At 40.5% G+C, this 23,283-nt stretch overlaps 1 protein-coding gene across 1 annotated transcript; it reads right to left on the bottom strand.

The window, feature by feature from the left end:
* Positions 1-16,906: 16,906 nt before the first annotated feature.
* On the bottom strand, positions 16,907-17,835 carry LOC106145803 (olfactory receptor 5V1). The gene is given in 3 exon segments (XM_065047085.1): positions 16,907-17,177; positions 17,179-17,319; positions 17,321-17,835. Coding segments are annotated over 3 exon segments (795 nt in total). The 5' UTR covers positions 17,704-17,835.
* Between the last annotated feature and the right edge of the window lie 5,448 nt (positions 17,836-23,283).

The following is a 23,283-nucleotide window of genomic DNA, read 5'->3' on the forward strand; positions in this document are numbered from 1 at the left end:
TGTAAACAGTACGTCTAGCGGGGTCTTGCCCCTGGTAGGCTCATTTACCAGCTGATGAAGGAAATTGTCCTCTATACACTCTAGGAACTTCCTAGACTGCTTCTTCTGTGCAGTATTGAGCTCCCAGCAGATATCCAGCAGTTTAAAGTCACCCACAAGAACAAGGGCCGTCGATTTTGAGACATCTACCAGCTGCTTGTAGAATAATTCATCTCCTTCACCGTCCTGGTTGGGCGGTCTATAACAGATACCCACGAGGATGTCAGCCTTGTTGGACTTCCCTCTGATTCTGGTCCACAGGCACTCAACCTTGTCACTGCTGACCTCAAGTTTAACAGAGTCGAGTGACTCTCTAACATATAAAGCCACCCCTCCACCTCTCCTACCCTGCCTATCTTTTCTGAAGAGCTTGTAGCCACACATAGCAGCACTCCAGTCACATGAGTCATCTGTGATGGCAACTATGTCATAGCTTTCCTGCTGCACGATGTTTGTTGCCCATACTGCGTGCATTAGTGTACATGCACTTCAAGTGGGCTGCTGATTTCACTCTTAATTCGGGCTTTCCATTCCTCCCTTCACACACGTTGCAATTGTGTTGCACACTTTGCATTCTTTCATGGATGGCAAAGATTTACTGGAAATCTTTTGATTTAGAATCTTTTTGTTTTGTCAGTTAAGATCAGGATTAACATTAATAAATTATTTTCCTTTCTGGGTCTTTGAAGTACTAACTAGCTTGTCAGTCATGTTGTGATGCCTTAGTGTCGAGTTTTAAACTCTTAAAAATCAGAGAGTTACTTTTCCTTACCTGATCCCTCGTTTTCCCACGCAGAATTCTGTAGGTGTTATGAAGCTCAGAGAGCAGAGCAATAGGGGATAATTACAGAGAATTTGATGTAACTTTGCCAGCTGTGTTTTCAGCTCTGGCATTTGACTGACAGGCAAACAAAGCAGCACTTTCCTGGCAGTTATTTTCACTGGGACTGCATCAAACATCCTGCAGCATGAGAGACTGAGAGAATCCCCTACCAGAGGGCACATCAGGTCAGCAATGGCATCATCACCACGCCTGGGGATCCGTTCTGTGTATTTCCATACACACTTGTACAGTATGAATTAAACTATGCTGCGTCAAGGTCTTGAAATACAGCTCCCCATGCATGTCGTGTGGTGTGTTCAATCCCTGCTGCCTGGGAGGGAAATGTTCCCTTTTGGAAACATTGTTGGCCACACAGGTGAGTTTCTAGTCTGCCCAGTTTTATTCCGTGATGGTTTTTAGACATCCAGTCCAAAACAGCAAAAGAAATACTGAAACAAGACATCCCAGTTTGTCGGCTGGGGGCTGTTTGATCTAGGGGAAGCCAATTGGTGTTGTGGAAGAAACCAAAGGGATATCTGAAATCAATGGGGCAAATATAGAATTGAGGTAACACCTGTGATCTGGCTGAGACTCAGTGAACATAATTGTTAGCAAGCTTTTCAAATAGTCTCTGGAAGTACTAGGTAACCTCACAGTGCTACACTTAGTTTTGCCCAGTGAATTTTACTACCAGAGATATTTTCCTGTGATGCGAAAGTGTTGCTTGAAAAGTAAAACGCTTTCCTTTCCTACCTCCACATGCATTTTGACTGGAGGGAAAATTACATAGTTTTACAGAGAGGAATTGACTGAGTTTTTTGTAACTCATGATGCCCCTAATAGTTTTGGCAGTTTGGGGATTTTAGATACTTAACAGAAATGACAAGTTATTACTGTGGTTATGAGGAATTCGAATTATCCAAGATATCCCTAGGGTGAAGATTAACCCAAATGACGTTACTAATGGACTGTGCAAATTTGGGTAATGAAAATTAGATGGAAAAAAACCCTGAGAATTATCAGAGTAGTGATACTGTCAAATGTTTGGTTTTCAGCTTTTATTCTGATTGGAAATTCTGTGTGCTTGTTTTGGAGGGATCAAGGTCAACTGGGTCAACACAAAAAAGGCTGATTGCTCTATTTACAATTTTTAAGGACTGAGAAAACGATCTTACCTGATGATGCTGTTTTACTCAAAGGTCTTTGGAGCATCCCATTGCACAAGATCATTTCCACAAGTAGTAGTTTGTGTAAGCAACTAAAAAGCCCCATGCAGATGGAGACCTGCAGCACACAAGAGAATTTCTTGTTCTTTTTTCCTTGATGACTTTATTTCATAACTTAAGATTTTGGGTACCTCATTGTCTGTCCCAGATCTGTTGATGAAATATAAAGATATTCTGAGTAAATGGCATGAAATCACTTGTTCAAAACAAGGACCTTCTCGTTCCTCATCAATGTATGCATTCCTTTTTTATTTTAATTTATTTTTTAAGACACGTGACCACATTTAGTTTCATCAAAACATAGGGAAGATACTTGCTTTTTCCCCCCTCATTTTGTATTTAATCAAATTCTCCTTAAAAATATATTAACTGAAAAATTCCAGAATAACACTTGAGAATATATTTTAATTACTGCCAAGTGCATGCTTTTTCAAGATGTATAAAAGGAATCTGCAAGATCTCCTTGGAATCTTCTGAAAAAATAGATTACATGCTTTCCAAAATGTCATAGACAACAAAAGGATGTCATCAGCATGTTGTTTCTGTGACAGCTAAAATATTAGAAAATATTTGAATTAATTTTACTTGACTTACCAGGCTAGAAGCTTGGCACTGAGCTTAGAAGTGGTTGCCTGGGGTCCTGCCTTTCAGTTAGGAAAGTAAATGTTTATTTTAGAATAGGATGAACTGCTGTCTGGATGTGTTTCTATTAGTGCACAGACTTATCACCACTCTGAGAGAAGCACCTGCTTTTTAAACAGCTAAAACAGAGTGACTCAAACCTTTCTATTTGCCTTGAGCCACTCAGCCAAAAGGATCTGGCCTTTTTACTTCAGGAGCTGGGCACAAGTCTAAGGATGATATTCTTTGCTATAGGTCTCTAGGGTCTTTTGATTTATAAAATGGGCATTAGTTAAGGTCACTGTGTTTGCAGTTCTGGGAAGCTCTTTAATTCAACCTTGTTAAAAGAGATCTTCAGTGTAAATAGTGACATTCAATGGACGATCTCACATACAACATCTGTCAAGCTGGAAAGACAATCAAAGCTATGTAAGACACAGATGTAACTAGAGAGATGTGCTAAATGGAGTGATTGCCTTTGTTCATTGGTATTCAGATTGCCGTAAATTAAGGCAATTTATTGTTACCATTACAGCAGCTTCTGGAGTCCTTGAACAGAGCGCAAATCTGGCATAAACTTGCAGAAGGCAACCTCTGTACACAGGGACACACAGACATGTGTGGTGTGGAGAGAGGCAGATGAAGGGACTGAAAATAAAATGGGAAGATTACTTGCTCAAGGTCGCAGGAAAAGCCAGTATCAGAACTCTCCCAGCTCCTAATAAGAGACTTTACTACTTTGCCAGAGGGTTATAAAGCCACTTTGTCCCTGTGCAAGTTATTGTACTAGATAAATGACCTTATGTTGAGAAAGAAGTTTCAGTCAATTATAAGGTTCCCTATGATGGACACTGCAGTCTTCAATTGAAGTAACAGTCACACAAGAAATATTATTCACTAACCCATTTGCAGCAATAAGAATCTTAGCAGAAGGTATTAATCTCTATGACTGATGGGTCAGTGTCATTGTGTGACACACTGTGAATTATTAAACCTTGAACATTTTGTTGAATGTGAGATAAAGCCTTGGGAGTGCACAGACAGCATCTGTGCTGGGCATTTTGTGTCCCCTTACCTGTTCAGTCCAGTCTCACCTTCTCTTTATACATACAGTTCATTACACCTGATGTTTTAATCTCCTTCTATCTCTTTGATTAATGAAGGTTGTGTGTGCTCTGTGTTAAGGGAAAAAGATCAAGAGCTTGAGTAGAAGTATATTTCAAATTTATAAAGAGGCAGTCTTGTACAATATCAATGAAGGAAGGGGAATGTTGAAAGAAAAGGGGGAAAAAAGGGGAAAATGGATAAGGAGAAGAATTAATATTTTGAGACCTCATTCTTTTGTCTTAGGAAAACTATGTTTTCACAAGTGTAATTCATAATCTCTAAGGAGGACTTTTGAAGTGGTACTTAATTTGTGTTGTTAAAGGTGTTACGAATAGCAGAAATGATGCTTTAAAAGTTTGACCTCGTTTCCTCTCCTTTTAAATCCCGTTTTCACTGACAGTCACATAGCAGTGATTGTCTGAAATGCTGGTACTGCCCCCCATTATTATTTTTTTCTCTCCAGATATGAACATGAGCCTGCACCACAGACAGAATCTGGACCAAGGTGTTTAGTTACTGGCTAAAAGCACTTGTCTTTCTACATCTCTACACATGATAATATCCTGGCACATGGTATGGTTAGATGAAATAATTTGACTGAATTTAGAATTGGACTGAATTTAGAATCTGGCATAAACTAGCAAGTTGTATCTTCCTTAGTTTTTTTCCAGGGCACTTAGCAGACAACGAGTAATCACCTACTTGAAAGGGAGAGATTTTCATTGATTGGAGTAATATTCTACCTACTAAGAGAAATCAAAACATTCTAAACATTCTGATGATTGAATTAATATAGATCAAGCAGACTTGAAAGCAACATTTCAGGTAAAAGTTTAATTGCTCCAATACAAGCTTTTGAAGTATCAGGTTTAAGAATCAATGTCTATACATTCTGAACACCATATTCAGCCAACTTCTGAATGATCAGTTTCAGTGGAGTCAGGACCTTAAAGATTGTGAGCAGCCTTGCCACTATGGCATTAGTTCTGGGTGGTTAAGTCAGGCAGATACAAAGTAAACAAGTGATAGCACACAAAAGGATGAAGACTGAAGAAAACCACAAAATAGCCAAAGGGAGGTGGAGAAGCAGAGAAATAAAGCAATGTCATAATTGTAGAAGTGATCCAATGAGTCAGATTTAACAAGAAAATAATATATATTCAATTTAAATGTTTTGTCCTTACTTTGATGGACTCTTTTTCAGTTGCAAGAGCTTCACAGGCAGAGCTTTCCTGTGGGTGCTATGTTGGGACCTGTTTTTCTGGTGAACGAACTCTGCTGGTGAATACCCTGGGGGGGCCTCATTTCCCACCCTGCTCTGGGCAAGTCCACAGGGAAAGTGAACCTGCAGTTATACAAGGCTGGCTTAAGTTGTGAAGTTTCATATCTAAAGTGTTGGAAAATTCTAGTTTAGAGAAAAATATTTAAAATATCACCTGGGATTTTCATAACTGTGGATAATTTTTTCTGGAGATGAGCTTCCTTATAGAAAAATTGAGTAATTTACTGGATGATGAGGAACTCAGGTGAGTTTCAGCTCTCAATAACTGCCTGAGTTATCATAGAAGTCTGAGGTCACAGCAAAACTTACAAGATCCCAGGCAACAAACAAGATATCACCTATTTAGAGGCTGTACAAAGATGGACCTGTTGAATTTTTGGATATATAAAATCAATCTGCGACAGTTGGGAGTCACTTTCTTAAACTGATGCTTGATTAAAAGACTGTAAGCCTAATCCAGACAACACTGCAACTAAGTATCAGGTCAGCCCCAAAGTGGTCAGTCAGTTGGACTAGGTGATGGGATCTACACAAGGGTTTTCAGGTGCGGGGGTGAAAACTCATGGACTCCACACAATTCAATATGAATTCAAGCGAAGCCATTTATTACAGAAACAAGCCTCCTTATATATGCAGTTATTTCCTGATCACGGGTCCATGCTCCAAGCATGCAATAGCTAATTGGATATTGCCCATGTTCACGAGCCCAAATCTCACTGCTAATAGGTCTGTTGATTTACATCTTGTTGAGGCCCTGAGACCTCACTGCCACAGCAGGTCCTGTTTTCAGCTTTCGAGCTGGCCTTGAAATTCCTTTGGCTAGTTCAGAAATAAATCTCCATCTAATAGAAAGCCATCCATACAACAACCTCAAGAAAATCCCTCAAATCTCCCACACTGAGGGAGCTGGCAGAGGTGATCACCACTTCACTTTCAATTATTTATCAGCAGTCAGGGTAACCAGGGAGGTCCTAGATCACTGGAAGTTAGGAAATGTTAGGCCCATCTACAAGAAAGGCTGGATTTGGGGAATCACAGGCCTGTCAGTCTGACATCAGTGCCAGGGAAGGTCATGAAACAGATCATCCTGAGTGCCATCACACAGCACATACAAGGCAGCCAGTCAACATGGGTTTATGAAAGGCGGGTCATGTTTGACCAGCTTGAACTTCTTCTGTGACAAGGTGACCTGCTCAGTGAATGAAGGCAAGGGCATGGATCTTGTGTACCCAGACTTCAGTAAAGCCTTTGACACTGTTTCCCACAGCATTCTGCTGGAGAAACTGGCACTTTGTGGCTTGGATGAGTGTACTCTGTGCTGGGTAAAGAATGGGCTGGATGTCTGGGCCCAAAGAATTGTGGTGAATGGAGACAAATCCAGCTGGTGGCCGGTCATGAGTGGTGTTCTCCAGGGCTCAGTATTGGGGCCAGTTCTGTTTAATCTCTTCATCAATGATCTGGATGAGAAGATTGAATGCACCTTTACTAAGTTGGCAGATGACACCAAGTTGGGTGAGAGTGTTGATCTACTGGAGGGTAGGAAGGCTCTGCAGGGGGATCTGGACTGACTGGATCATTGTGCTGAGGCCAGCTGTATGAGGTTTAACAAGGCCAAGTGCTGGATCCTGCTCTTGGGTCACAACAACTCCAGGCAGCGCTACAGGCTCAGGGAAGAGTGGCTGGAAAGTGCCTGATGAAGAGGGATCTGGGGGTGTTCACGGACAGATGGCAAAATATGAACCAGCTGTGTGCTCAGGTGGCCAAAAAAGCCAATAGCATCTCCCAAATAACAAGTGAGCTGATGAGAGGAAATGGCCTCAAGTTGTGCCAAGGAAGGTTTAGAGTGGGTATTAGAAAAATGTTCTTCACAGAAAGCATTTTCAGGCATGTGAACAGGCTGCTCAGGGAAGTGGTGGAGTAACCACCCCTGGAGATGTTTAAAAGATGTGTAGATGAAGTTCTTAGGGACATGGTTTAGTGGTGGACTTGACGGTCCTAGGTTAATTGTTGAACTCCATGATCCTAAAGTTCTTTTCCAGTCAAACCAATTATATGATTATTGTAGGTCCCTTCCAACCGAAAATATTGTATTCTATTTTACTCCATATATCTTTTTAAACAGAATTACCTGCTGAATGAGGGAGCCTATCTAAATATCTTTTCATAGTTTTTATTGTTTTGTTTCTGCTTTACATTGGGAAATACATCTGTATTTACTGAAAGAGGAGTCTTATAACAGAAAGTATAGGCATGTTTGAGGGAGTAGGTTTTTTTTCCTGCTCTGTAAGCTTTTAAAAAATATTTTCAGCAACTTAATTGTATATTTTGTTTGGTTATTATATGTTAGTATATGCTAAACAGGGAAATGTATGAAATGCTGAACCTTACTGAATATTATTGAATAATAGTGAATACTATGATATATTACTGAACATAATATAACTTTCTTCTTTATTTCACTTCTATGTTGAGATAGGATGCTCTTTTAGTCCAGCAATATTAAATTACAGTAGCATGTGTTAGGAAGCCCATTATCAACTTGCCTAATGCTTCCATGCTGCAATGACTCATCTGTCATCTCAGCAGCCAAAGGTTAATGTGACATCTGTTACACTTAATTTCAATCACTATCCAGAATCTCTGCACACAAACAATTTAGCTTGCTTAAAATATCCGTTTCTCAGAGAATACGCCATTTCCATAAACATAATTAAGTTGTTTATTAGAAGGAAAAACATTAGAGGGGTAAGGGTAACACCCGTACAGGCTTCCAGCCAGAATTTGGAACATACAAGACCATTTTTCCGTGTATTTATCTAAATTATTCCCCCAAATATTCAATGACATTCTTGACTGAAGCTCTAAGAATAAGCACAGATGAGTTTCTTAACCAGTGTTAAAGAGATAGAAATACAGTTATGTCTTTCTAATGCATTAGATTGCAATTTCTTATTGTAGCAAAAAAAAAAAAGTACCGGTGGTCACAAGGGAACCAGCCATTCTGCTTTGCCTGATTTTCCCCATTGTGTCTTACAATTAATATCATAGGTCCTGGTAAAAATATTTCATCACCAGCCTTTCAAGACAAAGTTCTGCCTAAACTGCATTAGTGCCACCTAAATTCATTCACAATCTTGTTGCATAAATATGCATAGAACATTGGCCCAGCTAAACAATGTGCCAAAACCGGCAGAGTCTATAAGCATACCTACACTTACTTTTTTCTGTTTGTAAATCAAGAGAGATAGGTTTTCCAATTTTCAGATACAGTAAACTTCAGACTATATCTTAATTTTTTTTTATCGCCTCCTTATCCCATTGAAAGTGAGTGAGGAGATAGAATAAAACATGTTTTCTGGTAAAGTGTGGAATTATTTTCCATAAACATCTTTTGACGCAGTTACAGTACATTGAAAACATTCGGTGCAGTAAGTTACAGAAACCAGCACGGGATGGACCTTTCACCATTGTTTCATGGTTTTCCCCATGAACACATGAAAAATTCACAGCTGGTACGACCTGGATTCCATGGTCTGTGAAGAAAGTGTTTTGGAAAGGCAGAAACAAACCGTATTTGAGGAACTCCAACTGCTGTGCAGACCATGGTGGATGTAACTGAAACCGAGTATTTTAGTTTGGGAGCACGGTGACAGTCAGTGATCGTCCATCAGAGGATACAAGTTCAGGAAAGATCTTCAGTGACAGCACTTCAGAGACAGGAGTAAGTCTAATTAGCAGGGGACAATTTGGGACACAAAAGATTAATGTGCCTAAGGCAGCAAATCTCTTCCTGAACATACAAACTACTTTCCCCACCTCCAAACCATCTGTCGCTGATAATCGTCATCACTGCTTTGCGGCGCTGTGGCTAACAACAAATGTCGATAACCACTGGAACTTGAGAAATCATCCTTCTGTGTTGGTCACCTACATTTTATTGGTGAAATAAACAGGGAGCTTTTTTCTTTCAATGTTGTTTTTCATTAAATAAACAAACAAAACTCTGTCTGTACCTTTCAATATAAAAACTTAAACAAATTTAAAAGATAACATTGTAAGGTTTTAATTCATTTAATTGTAAGCTTGCATGAAATATATAAAATGTTATTATAATATCCTAAATGGATGCATATTTTGATTCAATTTAATGTTAAAAAAAATTCTGATGCACTAATTCAAAACTGTTGGAGGAAATGTCATGATTTTTTTCCCTTTTTAAAACTGTAATTCCAAGTGAGATATTAATGTCGAGTGGGTTTTATTTTGCTTGTTTCAACTCTTCTACATTTTAATAGGACTTGCTCTGTCACAACCAGATTACAGAATCCATTAAATATATTCTGTGAACAGAAAAAAAAATATTAAAAAAAAGAAATTATAAACTCTTTCAATGCTGCCTTGTTTACGTATCTTACAGTGTTTTTATCACAGATGGAAGATAATAAGCAATGTATTTCTCACCAGACTGTGTAATTTTCTTTACTAATAATACAGGATGTGTGAAATTGTTGTCTCTTTGACACCATAGGTGCATAAACAGTTAAATTCTTTTACAATGAGCTGAGGGAGATGAAGGCTTCTACCATGATTATTTATATATTTATATCACTTTTCTTCCAAGCAATAATCAGTAACCAGAAGTTCATTAAAGATTGTTTACTTTAATGAGTGTTTAAGGACAAATGAGAAGCTTCATTCATTTTTGCTGGTTTAAATAGTGAGTAATGGAGGGACTTATTAACTGATCCTGGAGGTTAACCAGCTAAGACATTACTAAGTGGTAATCTCATGTTTATATTTCTAATGCACTTTACTTTCAGGCTATTTCTTTTATCTACAACCCCCTTCATCCAAATACAAGCTAACCCAAAGCCTCTTGAAATCACTAGAAAGGCACTTATCTAGGCTTTCCTCTCAACCGGGAAATCTCAGCATTGAGGACTGGAGATTTTTCTGCAGGATGTGGCTAAAACCATGTTCAGCACACAGAAAAAGTTACATAAGGTGACCCCAGTCATGGTTGTGTATATATTACTGTGTGTTGCAAATGGCTTGTAGACTGTATCATATTGTTCATTAAATGGTTGTAATTAGACAAGGAACTGCACATCGGGCACGGTTCTCTTGGGTCCAGGGAGAAGTAATGGGAGGCAATGAGTCATTAAGCAAGAGCTGAGGTGCACAGCTCTGCAAATAGAGTAAGGCAGGCAATTCCGAAGGGTTAATGTTTAGATATGAAGTAATGTTACCAATGTTGTACTCAATGTATTGTTTGTATTCTTCACAGTCTATGAACTAACCTGCGTTTACTGTGATTATTTAGACTTTCATAAAAAAATAAAAAATAAAAGGGGCATGGAAGGAGAAGGTCCCTCATAACTAAAACTGTATTCTTGGCTTTATGAGAAAGAGAGTCACCTAGTTTTAATGGGTGGTGGCATTTCTTTAACATAGATTCTTTCAGCTTCAGGCTGTGCATTCGTTTAAGGACTTGTCATTTTGAACACACTTTTAATGCTAATCCTCATTTGCATGAAGGGGCGGTTTTATCTTAGACAGGCATGTGAAGTGCGGAATACAAATGCTTCCACAAATTGATTTTCTTTATTAGACTGTTTGAGCTTCAACAGCTCAAAGATAACTGCTACTGCAGGGGATGCCACCTCAGCAAAATTCTGGCACAGAAAACCAGAAAATGGAAGATGGGACGGGCGGGATTTCATGTCTACTCTAAGTTATTTATGGGTAGCAGATCCTTTTCAAAAGGGATTTAGTTAAGCTCTAATTCACACAAGTTAGGCTTGAAAAGTGGGGAGAGATAAAACCAGAGTAGACTACGAACAGACTCAATATCTGCAAGTGCTGTGGATTCAAAGAGGAAAAATCAGGTAAACCCTTGTGCTTTTTCCTTCATTACAGTACTGAACAGCCTCTCGGTGTTGTGTTTTATGCTTACCCATAGATTACACAGATATTATGGCTTTGTGAAACACAAAGGATGTAAAATCAGCTAGGAAATAGCTGAATCCTAGCTGAATCTGGTGATACTAATTGTGTGCCTTTTTATTCTGCCCTTACAGCAGGAGAGAATCCTGTTCTCACCTTTTACACCAGAGATGGTAGAAGGAAGGATGTGACCCCCAGTGAGAGCTGCTGGCTCTCAGCTTCACTCCACGTCCCCACGCGTGTTTGGAGGAGTCTGTGTGTGCTCAGGAGAGGGCAGGGATGCACAGAGCATCGGTGCTGGAAGATCCGCACCGTAATGCAGTGCGGAGGGAGACAACTGGAAATGGCCATTGAATGGCTCCCACTGACCGGGCCCGGCAGTGCTTTAGGACAGGCAAACATTATTATCTTGTTATCATTTGGTAATGGGAAACCAGAAGGGACGGTGTTGAAAGGGTCAAATAGAGAACAGGGTAGTAACTTACAGACCACATTGCGTGCTGAAGCTCTGATTTCTCATTCAGATCAGCTCTGTTGTAATGAGAATAGGAGGAGGTAGAACACAATTGCTTCTATGAAATGGCCCATTTTTATAAAGATAGAATGAGTGGCAGAATTTTACATCTGCACTTCAGTTTTATAGCTGAAAGATTGCCATTCTTGGAAGACACAGCGATTTGTCATTGTGATGTCTGTACCAGACTTTGCTGTGACTTCTTCCCCCTCCCTGTGCAGTTAAGAAGAACCAAACTTTAGGGAGGAGAAGCACACAGTGGAAATATTCCTCAATGTTGTCTGGTTGTGGAACAGAAAATTATCATATACCTACTGTTATTAGTATCTATCTTCTTCTCTTTCTTTCCCATGATGTTGATGCGAGTAACCTCTTCAGTTGAAAATGTAATCTAGTTTTTCTTTGAAAACCAGTATAACCAATGCCTTTTTTTTTTTTTGCAAAGAGGCATATATAGGCACTGCTTTGTTAAATATCTGTCGGTGCGTGGAGCAGGAAAACTTTAGTTTGGGACACAGCAGTACTGGTTTATCTACAATGACCTCCCAGGTAGTGCATGGTGCTGGTGCCCATTTTCCATTCAAAGTGGTGGAAGATGCTGTTTGGGAAAAGACAGGAAGATTAGGCACAAATTTCAGTTAATATCTTCGAGGCAGCTGTACTCTCACTCTTACACAGTCCCAAGAAGAAAGTGTCTCTTGGACACAGTCACAGAATCCGAACTGCCATGGGAATGAGCACGCACTTGAGATTATTTTGCAAGTGATTTAATGTTGAACGTCCATTCAGGGAAAGGAAATTAAGCTGCATTTGTAATAAATCTCCCCATGGATTTAAGCAGAGGGAAATCCAAACTCTGTTTGTCCTCTGAACAACAGAGAGAGGCAAGGTGAGGAAATCATGGACAGGAGAAATGGGTTCTGGGGAAGCTGAAGGAAGCTGTTTTTGGAGGGACAGAATGATTTTCTGGGTAGGTAAGAGCTGAGCAGGAACCGGTGAAAGGAGATGGGTTTCAAGGGAGAGAAGTGGAAATTTTGCATTTGGTGGAGGGAATTCATGAGGAGGTGCTCACAGCCTGAGCAGTTTTAGCAGTTCGAGTGCCACAGACGGTCCATGGGACAGAGAGCGCGTGGCACTGCAGAGCCTGTCACTTTGCTCCATTCAGCACACACCTCCATGCTCTGGGGGTTCTCCATCAGGCTGGTGATGTTTGAACTGTGGCATATTGTTGCTTTTTCCCCATGCAATAACACTTATCCATAAGCTGCTTTAGTTCTTTCCTAGAGTGCAAATTATAAATAATTTGCAGACAAAGGTGGATTTAACATCAAATTAACATATGTACAGGTCCTGCAGCCGTGCTGTTGTGAAGCTGTACCGGATTTTATAAACAACCTGTGTGAGATTAATACTGCAGTTCATGACAAAAGGCCAGCTCTCAGGTCACAGGCAAACAGCACTCTTAATGCATTCCTCTGATCTTTCAGGTCAAAGTATATCTTCTGCCTGTCTCCTTCCTGAAAATAGGTCCTACCATTTTAAGGGGCAATGAATTTTCCAACCAATAAATTGTTCTTTTAGAATACTTGTTACACAGTGGTCTAGAGATAAGTCCCATGAGGTAATTCAGGAGCAAGGAGCCTGTGCAGCTGTGAATGATGACTGCTGGAAACCAGAGCTGACAAAAAGCTGTACTAAATACACCCAAAATTGAACCTGTTGTGGCAGTGGCTAAAATAATTGCTCAACTATACACGCACCAGACCTAATCAGCTAATGAATTAACTCTGCAACCTGCAGTTGGGCAGAGAAGAGTGACAGTAAAAAGAGTCCAGTTCATACACATAGGCAGCACAGTGCTTCTCAGCATTGTCCCCTCCAGGAAGTAAAGTGCACGTCTAAGCTGACACTAGAGAGATGGCACCCTTTACTCTAGGGTGACAATAAATCATGGCAGATGCTCTGTTAAACCCCTGCGCTCCCCACTAAGGAAAACTGATAGGAAGAAAGGGGAGAGAGACTTACAAGTTGGAAAAGTTAAAAATGCTTTACTAACACTACTAATAAATGGAGAAAATAACATAAGATATATTAAATCAATCCTGAATTGCCCATGGCAGAGCTGGTGTTGCTCCACTGGCTGCAGGGTGGGCACCTGGAAGTCCTGGGCTGAACCCTGCAATAAACTGGAACTGGATTGAGGAATGCAGGGCCTGGAACTAGGCCTAAGATCACAGGCACAACAGGCAGGGTTGTGCATCTTCAGATGCTGGCCATGGTCAAAGAAATCAAGACCCTCCTGATCTCCCACTTTTATAGGGTGTATGACGTGTATGTGATGGAATAATAGTTGGTCAATTTCAGACACCTGTTCCATCTGCCTCTCCTTGCAAATACACCCCTCCCACTTATGGGATGTGCAAAATTTATCAGTAATCTTGGCTGTCATAGCAGTAAGTCTAAACCTGGGCCTCTTCTTCATACCAATGCTACTGTTACCAGCTCTGGAGCAAAGCTTTTGAAAAACATGCAGCCAAATTCAGAAAAGTGCAGTTACTTAGAAGAACTTAGCTGAAAGGAAAATTCACTGAAACAGAATTGGTCATGTTTTAAACAAAACTAGGACGAGAGAGCACTCACGTCTGCAGAGCAGGTCAACAGAGGAATGGCCATTAGATTGCTCCTCAGACAAAAGAAGTTTGTATTATGGGGGAAATATTTTCCACCCTTGATAACTCTGGCATGAGCTGCTTTGACTGAGGTATCAGAATGGCAGGTTTTTTCCCTTCCTAGAACTTGATTTTTCACTGGAGTGCTCTGGAATCCCTGAGGCCGAAGGAGCCTTGCTTCAGCCTGCCACTGAAGTCTGTCATGAGCCATCATTGAGACGACCATGTAAGAATGCTCCAAAAACACCTCCTGAATGTGATGCTGCAATTCAGCGAGATCTTGCATTACTTTCCAGAGACACAGAAGGTGGTCTCAAACATTGCAACAGCAGCACAAATATGTATGTGAGAAATGGAGCAGAAAAATACAGAGCCAGATTTATGGAGGAAGGAAACTGGAGTGCAGGAAAAGGGAAGAACAATTCACAAGGGAGAACATTAATAAAGCAGTCAAGGATCAGTATCATGGCAGAGGTGAGTTTGTCTAAGAACCTAACCTTGGTTTTGGGGTTTAGAGTGTGGCACGGAATGACCTTACAACCCTTGAAGTTATAAGGAAGGTATGCATTTATTTATGACGCCGGACACACGGGAAATCATTTCACCTAATGTGTGTGTAAAATTACAGTAGCTGTGAGTTTGGTTAAATGCAGCAAAGTGTTACATATTCATGAAAGTTTTAGGAACACCTATACATATTCATAACCTGTCCCCGAGAAGGCGGTTCGTATTACAATGAGTTCTGGGAGACCATTTCCATAGTCTCCACCTCTGGCTCCTCCTGGTTGCAGCTGTGCAGTGATCGTGAACCCGGGTCCTCTTTCTCTGTACACGGTCACCTTTGGTCCAGTGTGATGAGTTGGTTAGGTCTCAGACTGCTGAGTTGGTTAAAACTGGTGTATCTCCTGTCCTGTGCCCAAGTTTCTGTAATCTAGTTCACCCAAGGATGCAAGAAGGATGCACTCAAGGATTATTATTTTTGCAAGGTGTCAGTGAAGTCCTGTTTTTTTGTACAATAAGTTGCACAGAGTTAAGCAAGGCTAGGCAATAGTGATGTGGGTTAAAGGGTTAGCTTTCTAAGTGTTAGTTATTAAGTGTCAATAAGTTAGTTGTCAATTCCCTGTATCAAGAGAAAATTTGAGTTTAGCTAATTGAGATAACACAAGTCTATTTCAAAAACTGAAAATAGAAGATAAAAAAGGGATTCAGAAACAATTTCAAGTTTGAGTGTGAAGAGCAACAAAGGCCTTGACTACAGCTTTTTGCAGCAAATTCCAGAGGGCATTAAGTATGCTGTCATCCCCTTCCTGCCCACCCATCCAGAGGTTAGAATGTTATGGTGAGATTAATTTTAGAAACTGGAAGAAGCTATAGGGAACGTCTGTTGCCATATCTGTCAGATAGGACTGTCAGATAGGACCATCAGGTGACTGAAGAATAGAGAAAATTGTTAGACTGATGGTAGAATTGATGCAAAGTGAAAATAAACATTAGCTTGAGTTCATTAACATTAAACATTGTTCAAGTTTCAGTGTTCTTCGAACAACAGCATCTATACTAACTACATTGATAAGTTGTCTGTAAGAAATGGACACGGTAATTTCACTAAGGGTATTATTTTTTCTAATATTTTGGTTTTCCCATCACAGCATCATAGGGAGAGATTAAATAAAAGACATTTTTATTGCCTGTTCAAGGCATTTCCGGTCAGGGCCAGACCATCATTGGTTCCTTCACAAAATTCAAATGACAAAAACATCACTTAAGTGAACAAAATCAGATTAAGCACAAGTCCTTGGTCTTAATGTTTAAATGAATAAAGATTTGCGAACTAGTTGTTTATTGCTACTGACTAAAATAAAGTATGGCTTTGTCAGCTGTTTAAAAAAAACAAAAACAAAAACAAAACAAAACAAAAACAACAACAAACAAAGCATGAATGATGGAGCATTAAGATTTGAAAATATTTATCAGCAGTTCCACAACATTCTGTAATGGTTTTACAGGTAATAACTTTGAAATAATGCTATTTCCTGGCTTGATTTTACATGCTATTGGCAATATGTGCAATTAAATATTAGTTTGTACTAATGTGTTCCACTAAAAGCTTCACTGGTTGTGTTGAGATATCAATTTTAGTTGGCAGGAATTTACCGCAAAGGGTTCACATTTGTGCACTTACTTGTGCCAGCTTGAACATGTTTGTTCTAAAAATTTCTAAAGTAAGGGGCAAAAAGGAACAATGCATATAATGTCCAGAGGTAAAATCATAACAACATTTAAAAAATCTAACACAGAAGAAAGTATACTTAAGTGTTCATGGTCTAAGGTACACATCCAAAACCTGTGTCTAAGGCTGAGGAGCTCACCTAAGCTTCCTCTGTGCTCAGTGGAGAAAAACATTACCAGCTGAAGTCATCTTCTCTTGTTACAATGACTAAAGACTGTGCCATTCAGTTGGTCTTATGGAGGTGCACACCTCTCTCTTGTAACTGTAAAGGGAACGCAGAGAAGGAGTTTTGATTCCAGCATCTAACTTTTAGATGGCTAAAGTTAGAGAAGATCAAGCAAACCGCATTGCCTATCCAATTGCTAGGGCTCCAAAGGACGCCAGAGACTGAGATGTTCTTGTCTCGTTAAAGCAGCTCTACCTGGTTGATCCCTCTTCTTAGCATACGTTTAATTTCTTTGTTCCTCTGGCTGTACATTATGGGGTTTAAGCAGGAGAGTGAGGATTCCATAGAACATGGAAACTATCCTATACTGATGCAGCAAGTGGGTGGAGGAAAGCCGTACATCTGTGCAAATGGTAGTGCTGTAGAACAGGCATCCTACTGTCACGTGAGAACCATGAGTGGAGAAAGCTTTGTACCTGCTCTCGGAAGAGTTCATGCTCAGGACAGCCCAGAGGATACAGATATATGAGATCAGAGTGACCACAAAGATACTGCACTCCAGCAACTATGAGAATGACCAGCTCCTTCCTGTAATTAGTTGAGCAGGAAAGGGCCAGCATCAGGGGAATATCACAGTAATCTTGGCCAACTTCATTTGATTCACAGAAAAAGAATGCAAAAATCAAAGACGTGTCACAGCGTATTAAAAAATCCTGCTACCCAGGTGCCAAGGGCTAGATGACCACACAGTTTCACACCTAGTGTATTCATGCACTGCAGGGGATGACATATTGCAATGTAAAGGTCATATGCCATCACAGCCAAGAGAAAAATCTCTGTGTCTGCAGCATCAATGAGGAAGAACATGCAGCCAGTGAATGAAAACACCTTGTTCTCAGTCAACAAGGCCTCCAGCATCTTTGGCACAGTAACAGTGGGACATAGAACATCTGGTAAGGATAAGTTGCCAAGGAAGAAGTACATGGGTTTGTGCAAATTAGTGTCTGTGCTAATGGCAAAAAGAATTGTGGTGTTGCTGACCATGGTGGTTAAATAAGTGATCAAAACCAAAACAGACATAAGAAAACAGACTTCCAGAGCATAAGGCCTATGAGAACAAATTCAGATGCTGTTGATAGGTTGACCCTTTGCTTCTTGTCTTTCATTGTGGCGACAACTACAGAGGTGTACCTGAAAGAAAGAAGTTGTAGCTTAATCAAAATTCCATCTCCCTTCTAAGGATTGTGATTTTTTTCACCTGTTTTGGAGTTCAAAGACGTTTGCTAGCTTGCATTGCCGTACTCAAAATCTAAATTTTACTCACATATACCAAATGGAAAAGCCAAAATATAGGTGTAAAGCTTGACAGTGATTAATTAAAAACAAAACATAACAAACAACTTCTTGCAAGACATCTTCTCAGACTAAGATCTGCAAGACACCTCCCCTGTGGTGGTTAATCTGGTTGGACACAGACTGTGCAAGACAATGGGACCTGGAAGGAAGCTCTACTCTGAGCAAGGGTGGTGAAGTACAGATCTCTAAAAATCCTTTCAGCATAAATTATTTAGTGATAATGTCACCGAATGATCTCAATTACTAGCTGAAGTTAAAGAACTGATTTTTTTCAAGCAAGTAATGCAATCACAGAAGAATCAAATCCCTGATAATCAACAGACTGCTAGTATACCCCAATAAAGATCTCCCACTTTTCTATAAATTTTACCATGCTGACTTCTATAACAGCATCAGCACTTTTAGAATCTATTTGGACTTGCCCCACTTGCCTTTTCCAAATTCAAAGAAGACTATGAAGCCTTGACATTGAAGGACCTTTCCATTGCTATGTAGAATGTAACTCAGTACGTTTAGTAATAATTTCCATGGCAGCCCTATAGAGAGATAAAACAAACGTCAGCACGAATACCCCCTTGTCTACAGAATAGAGCATTATTATGAGATGCTGTGAATACTGTAATTCTCATTTATAAGTGACACAGATAATAAATTAAATAGTGGACCACGATAATCCCATCTGAGACAGGCTCCTCTATCGTCTCATGTTTTCACAGAAGTTTGCTTCTAGCTTGGAAACGACAAAAGTCAGGGCTTAAGAAATACTGTAAGAAATATTTTAATCAGCACAAAAAAGAGGCACATGGTGCTGTAAATCACAACATCACTTGTCCTTAAAATGGGAAATTTATTCAGGTGCCATACAACAGAAACTTGACACAGGAATACTCACTGTTACAAAGGATGAATGACTGGTAATTGTTGTGTATTGATAAGGAACATGGCTGAAAACATTGTGGTGAAACTAGTTCATCCAGCCACAGGAGATGACACATTCAGTATAGGGTGAACTGCGATTCACATATAAATGACAAGCTAACGAGCCACAGCCCAGGCTGGCTGGCCGACATCAAAGGTGGGGGCTGAGCTGGAGGGCACATAGCTCCAACTTCTGATATGCCCAGCTGGGCACAAAGGGGAAAAGCTGAGATCCTTCAACATGGCCCGAGACTTGTCGAGACTTGACAAGACTTGTCGATCTTTCACAATCACCCCTTTTCCCCAGACTTTCCTCTACTCTGAAAGCTATAAAAAAGATCACCTAAAACAGCACTGATAGGGAACCCACCACCCTGAGGACCTTCAGCCCACCAGCCTCACTGCGGGAACTGAACCAGACACCAGAGGACGTTGTGCTTCTGAGCTACAAACCCCAGCATCCTCGCCGTGGAACATCGGAGGCCATACATCATCCTACAAGTTCTGTCATCCATGCTGCGGAGCCGCAAGAGTGGATGAATCCCTCACCCTTTTCTTTCTTTCTTTCTCTCTGCGCTTACCTTCTCTCCTTTCTTCTATATCCCTGTTTCTGCGATATATTACTCTCTTTCTCTCTCTCTTATACCTTAGTTTTCCTTTCCTCTCTACCACTCTCTTTCTCCCTTTTCCTTTTGAACATATAAGAGTGTGGGAAACTGCAGTGGATCTGTGGAATCCTTGACAGAAAATATGAGACTAGAGATCAGCCTTGAGATATTAAGATTTACCCTTGAGAAGGATGGGAGTTAAGGAGTATCTGGAGAGAGGAGAGATGTACCCGTGAGAGAGAAGGGGATAGAAGAATAACATGGATCATAGGAAAATTAACCAATGAGATGTTAGTGCTATAACTTGTAACCAATAGTGAAAAGACACATGAACTGGTAGAATTGTATAAAAATACACTTGTAGCAATAAATGGCATCTATTACTTTCATCTTGAAAGAACTTGGTCCATGTCGTTTGTCCGTCTCAACCGTGACATATGGTGACCCCGACGTGATCCTGCCTGAAGAGGATCTCGCATGACAAGGTGACAGCGTGAAGCTGTGAACAGCCGAAGAAGAGCTGTGGAGACGGAGCCTGGTACAGCTGATAAGAGCAGCCGAGGAGAGCTGCCGAAGATCTGGATCGATTGAAAAGACACCTCACTAAGGAGCAGGTGAGCTACTGGGAACAGGGCGGGTGAAACTTATCTAAAGAAGAGGGTACTGTATTATCCACATGGAAGCTGCTTCTGAAGAAGCAGGGTGTTAGCCTTCCGGAACTGACTTTAAGAAAAATGTTACTATGGGGCAAAGCACAAGGTTTAGAGGTTAATCCTGTGACAGCATTTAGTGTGTCACAATGGATGGATTTGGAAGATAAATTGTTTGACAGTGCTACCCAAGGGTCCAAGGAAGCAACTGAACTGTTAACGATGTGGCGCTTGTTATTAGATACTCTGAAAGAGTTAAAACAGCAACAGGCAGAGGCGTTGGAGGGGGATGGTCTTCCTGGCTCTCCTGGGCCAGATTCTGAGAAAAAAGCAAGATTAAGTACTACTCCGACGTCCCCTGTTACTAAGGATTCGTCAAAACCACCCAAGTCCATATTATCTGACATGGATAAGGATCCGCGGCACTTTCTTGGAAAGTTAAAAGGAATGGAGGAGGAGCGTACGTATGTGTGGCCTCGAGATCAGAAAAAAACTATGAAAGACTCACATGAAAAAACAGCGTTATGGTCTCGGGAGGGGCCCTCAGAGCACCAGTCGGAGCACCAGTCAGAGCACCAGTCGGAGCGGTGCGTTTGGCCGACCACTCTGCTGTCATCAATCACGGCTCGAACCTCTCCTCTACCATCATCAACCGCGGTTCCGCCATCTGCATCACCGCCATTGATCACAGTTCAACCCTCTGCCCCGCCGCTATCAGTCACAGAAGAAAAAAAAATGGACTTTTTTTTTTCCTATTCCCCCTTGCCTGGAGATCTAGGTGGGGAGGACCCCACCGTGGTGAGCCAGACCAAGCCAAATAACGTAATTCCTACAGATTTGGGTCCCCACAACCTGCCCCCGCCTCCCTCCCACACTGCTGAAAAGCAAATTCCTGAGGGTGGGGGTAGAGTTTCAGAGCGTAAACTGAACTTACCAAAAAGCTGGGATTTACCCCCAATTTTGATTACAGTTAAACCACGGGACCCTGTGCATTTCTGGAAGAGACACTGATTGACACACTACAACTACAGGCATGATAACTTTCTGAAATCCTGAGGCAGTCAACAGACCTTGCATATCAAGCTATGATAAAGGTGCCTGAAACCAACAATGCAGCCAAATCATTTGCAACTATTGATCAGGGTCCCAGTGAGAATTACATGCAATTTATTGACCATCTTCAAGAGGCCATCAATAAGCAGGTTGAAAACTTAGAAGCTAACGAAGCATTGGTGTTGAAATTAGCAGTAGAGAATGCTAATGTTTGCTATCAACATGTTATCTGCAAGTTTTACAGTACATATTATGTGTATCTGTGTATTGCCTCTCTGAAAATCAAGCAGCTTGTTAGGAATGTGAGTTAATTGTTCCTGAAAAATCAGTATTGGGAGGTGTTTTAAAACTTAGGAAAGCACTCGGAATTATGAGGAAGGAAGATCTTGTTAAATATTGGAATCAGTGTTCGCTGCTGTTTAAGTTAAATGATTGGGAAAAGTGTCCGGGGAATAGAATCTTGAAGTATAACACCTTGTTGCAATTAATGTTGTTTTTAGGGCGAGAAGAGCAGGACAATATAAATCTCTACAAGAGATCATTAGATCATTACAGACAGTTTTACAGCTGGAACGGTTTGAACGTCAACAAGCTGAGAGAGAGTTAACTGATAACACACAGGTCACAGTAAACTTGCTGAAGTCTGCAAGATGCTTTCCTCATTAACCTGTTTTCTTTGTGGGTATCTGTTTAAGCATGTTGCAATTTTGGTAGGTCTTTGCTATATGGTACGATAAGTTCACAGTCTGTTAAATTATGAGAATCCGTTGACTCAAAATGTGCGTTTTATGATAATACAGAAGATCATAAGTAATTTAGTTCTTTACTGCGTGAATGTGATGGTAACATTTTGTGTGTAGTAGCCGTTATTTTTTTTCTTTTCTCTAGCACGCTACCTTTATTCCGGCATTCAGACTTGCGCAACTCTGTGACAGGCTGTGTCTCATCTCGGTGTGATGGATTTGGCTTTTCCATATGCACACCATGTAAAGAATCCTGGTTTTGGAATAACAGCTGTAGCACACCAGATGAGACACTAAAACAAAACAAAACAACAAAACAAAACAAAAAAGGCCTTGCCCAGTCTAGCTCGCTGCTGCAGGGGGGCCAATGGGGCTCCAGCGCGCACTGACCTATTTTGTCAGGGAGACCCAGAGGTACCTCCGCCTGGCTGAGCAGTAAGCGGCCCAAAGGTGCAATGCAAAAATTGAGATATTGTCTTAAATTGGTGTAACTGTGGTCCATCTGCTTATTTGAACTTGGTATATGGTTTTCACATCTGAGCTCAGTATTTTAGTTTGCATATTCATATTTGGTACCAAAAGAATCTTGTTTGGGGAGATAATTACAAAATGGGAACTGGTTCCACTGCTAAAATTCCACCTTGCCTCCCCTTAGGATGCATCCTTACACATTAGAATGATTGCTTATATTGTTAGAAAAGCATTTAAATTGTTAAAATACTATGATAGATGTGAACTTGGGGTATTGTATGAAGGTATGAAGTTGTATTTAAAGGTTGCTGGAATGTGAACTGATTTGGATCTAGGAAAATAGAATAATGGATTTATTATACTGGTTTATACTGTTTTTTGACATCTCTAAATTGTAAAAGGTAAATGGAGCTAAGGAATGTAACTATTTCTGAGCTACTTGAAATTGCATATAGAGTGTAGTTGGAATTTAATGGGAAAACAAAACAGCAAAATATCCCAGGCCTATGTACAACTCATTGTAACTGAGAAGTTTCCCAGAGCCTCCTACTTCGTACCAGCCAGTATGCCAGCTGCGTGACCTTGGTTATATCTACACTGCACAGAAAGAAAAAACAACTGGAAAAACCTGGCTGCCTGCTTTTAAAGCAGTGAAAGGGGGGTCCTCTCTCCCCCTCACTGCAGCAATGTAATACTGAATGGAGCAGTCTGAGGGTGAAGTTTAAAGGCATCCTTAGCAGACCCATAGTTCTAATGAAACTGGAAAATTAAACCAAAAATTTGTTAATAGACTTATTCTGTGGTAATTAGTTGTAAGTGACTTCTTCGTAAATTCACCATGCTAGTTTTTGAGGTCATGAG

The sequence above is a fragment of the Columba livia genome, chromosome Z, assembly GCF_036013475.1.
Source record: "Columba livia isolate bColLiv1 breed racing homer chromosome Z, bColLiv1.pat.W.v2, whole genome shotgun sequence".
NCBI classification, from domain to species: domain Eukaryota; kingdom Metazoa; phylum Chordata; class Aves; order Columbiformes; family Columbidae; genus Columba; species Columba livia.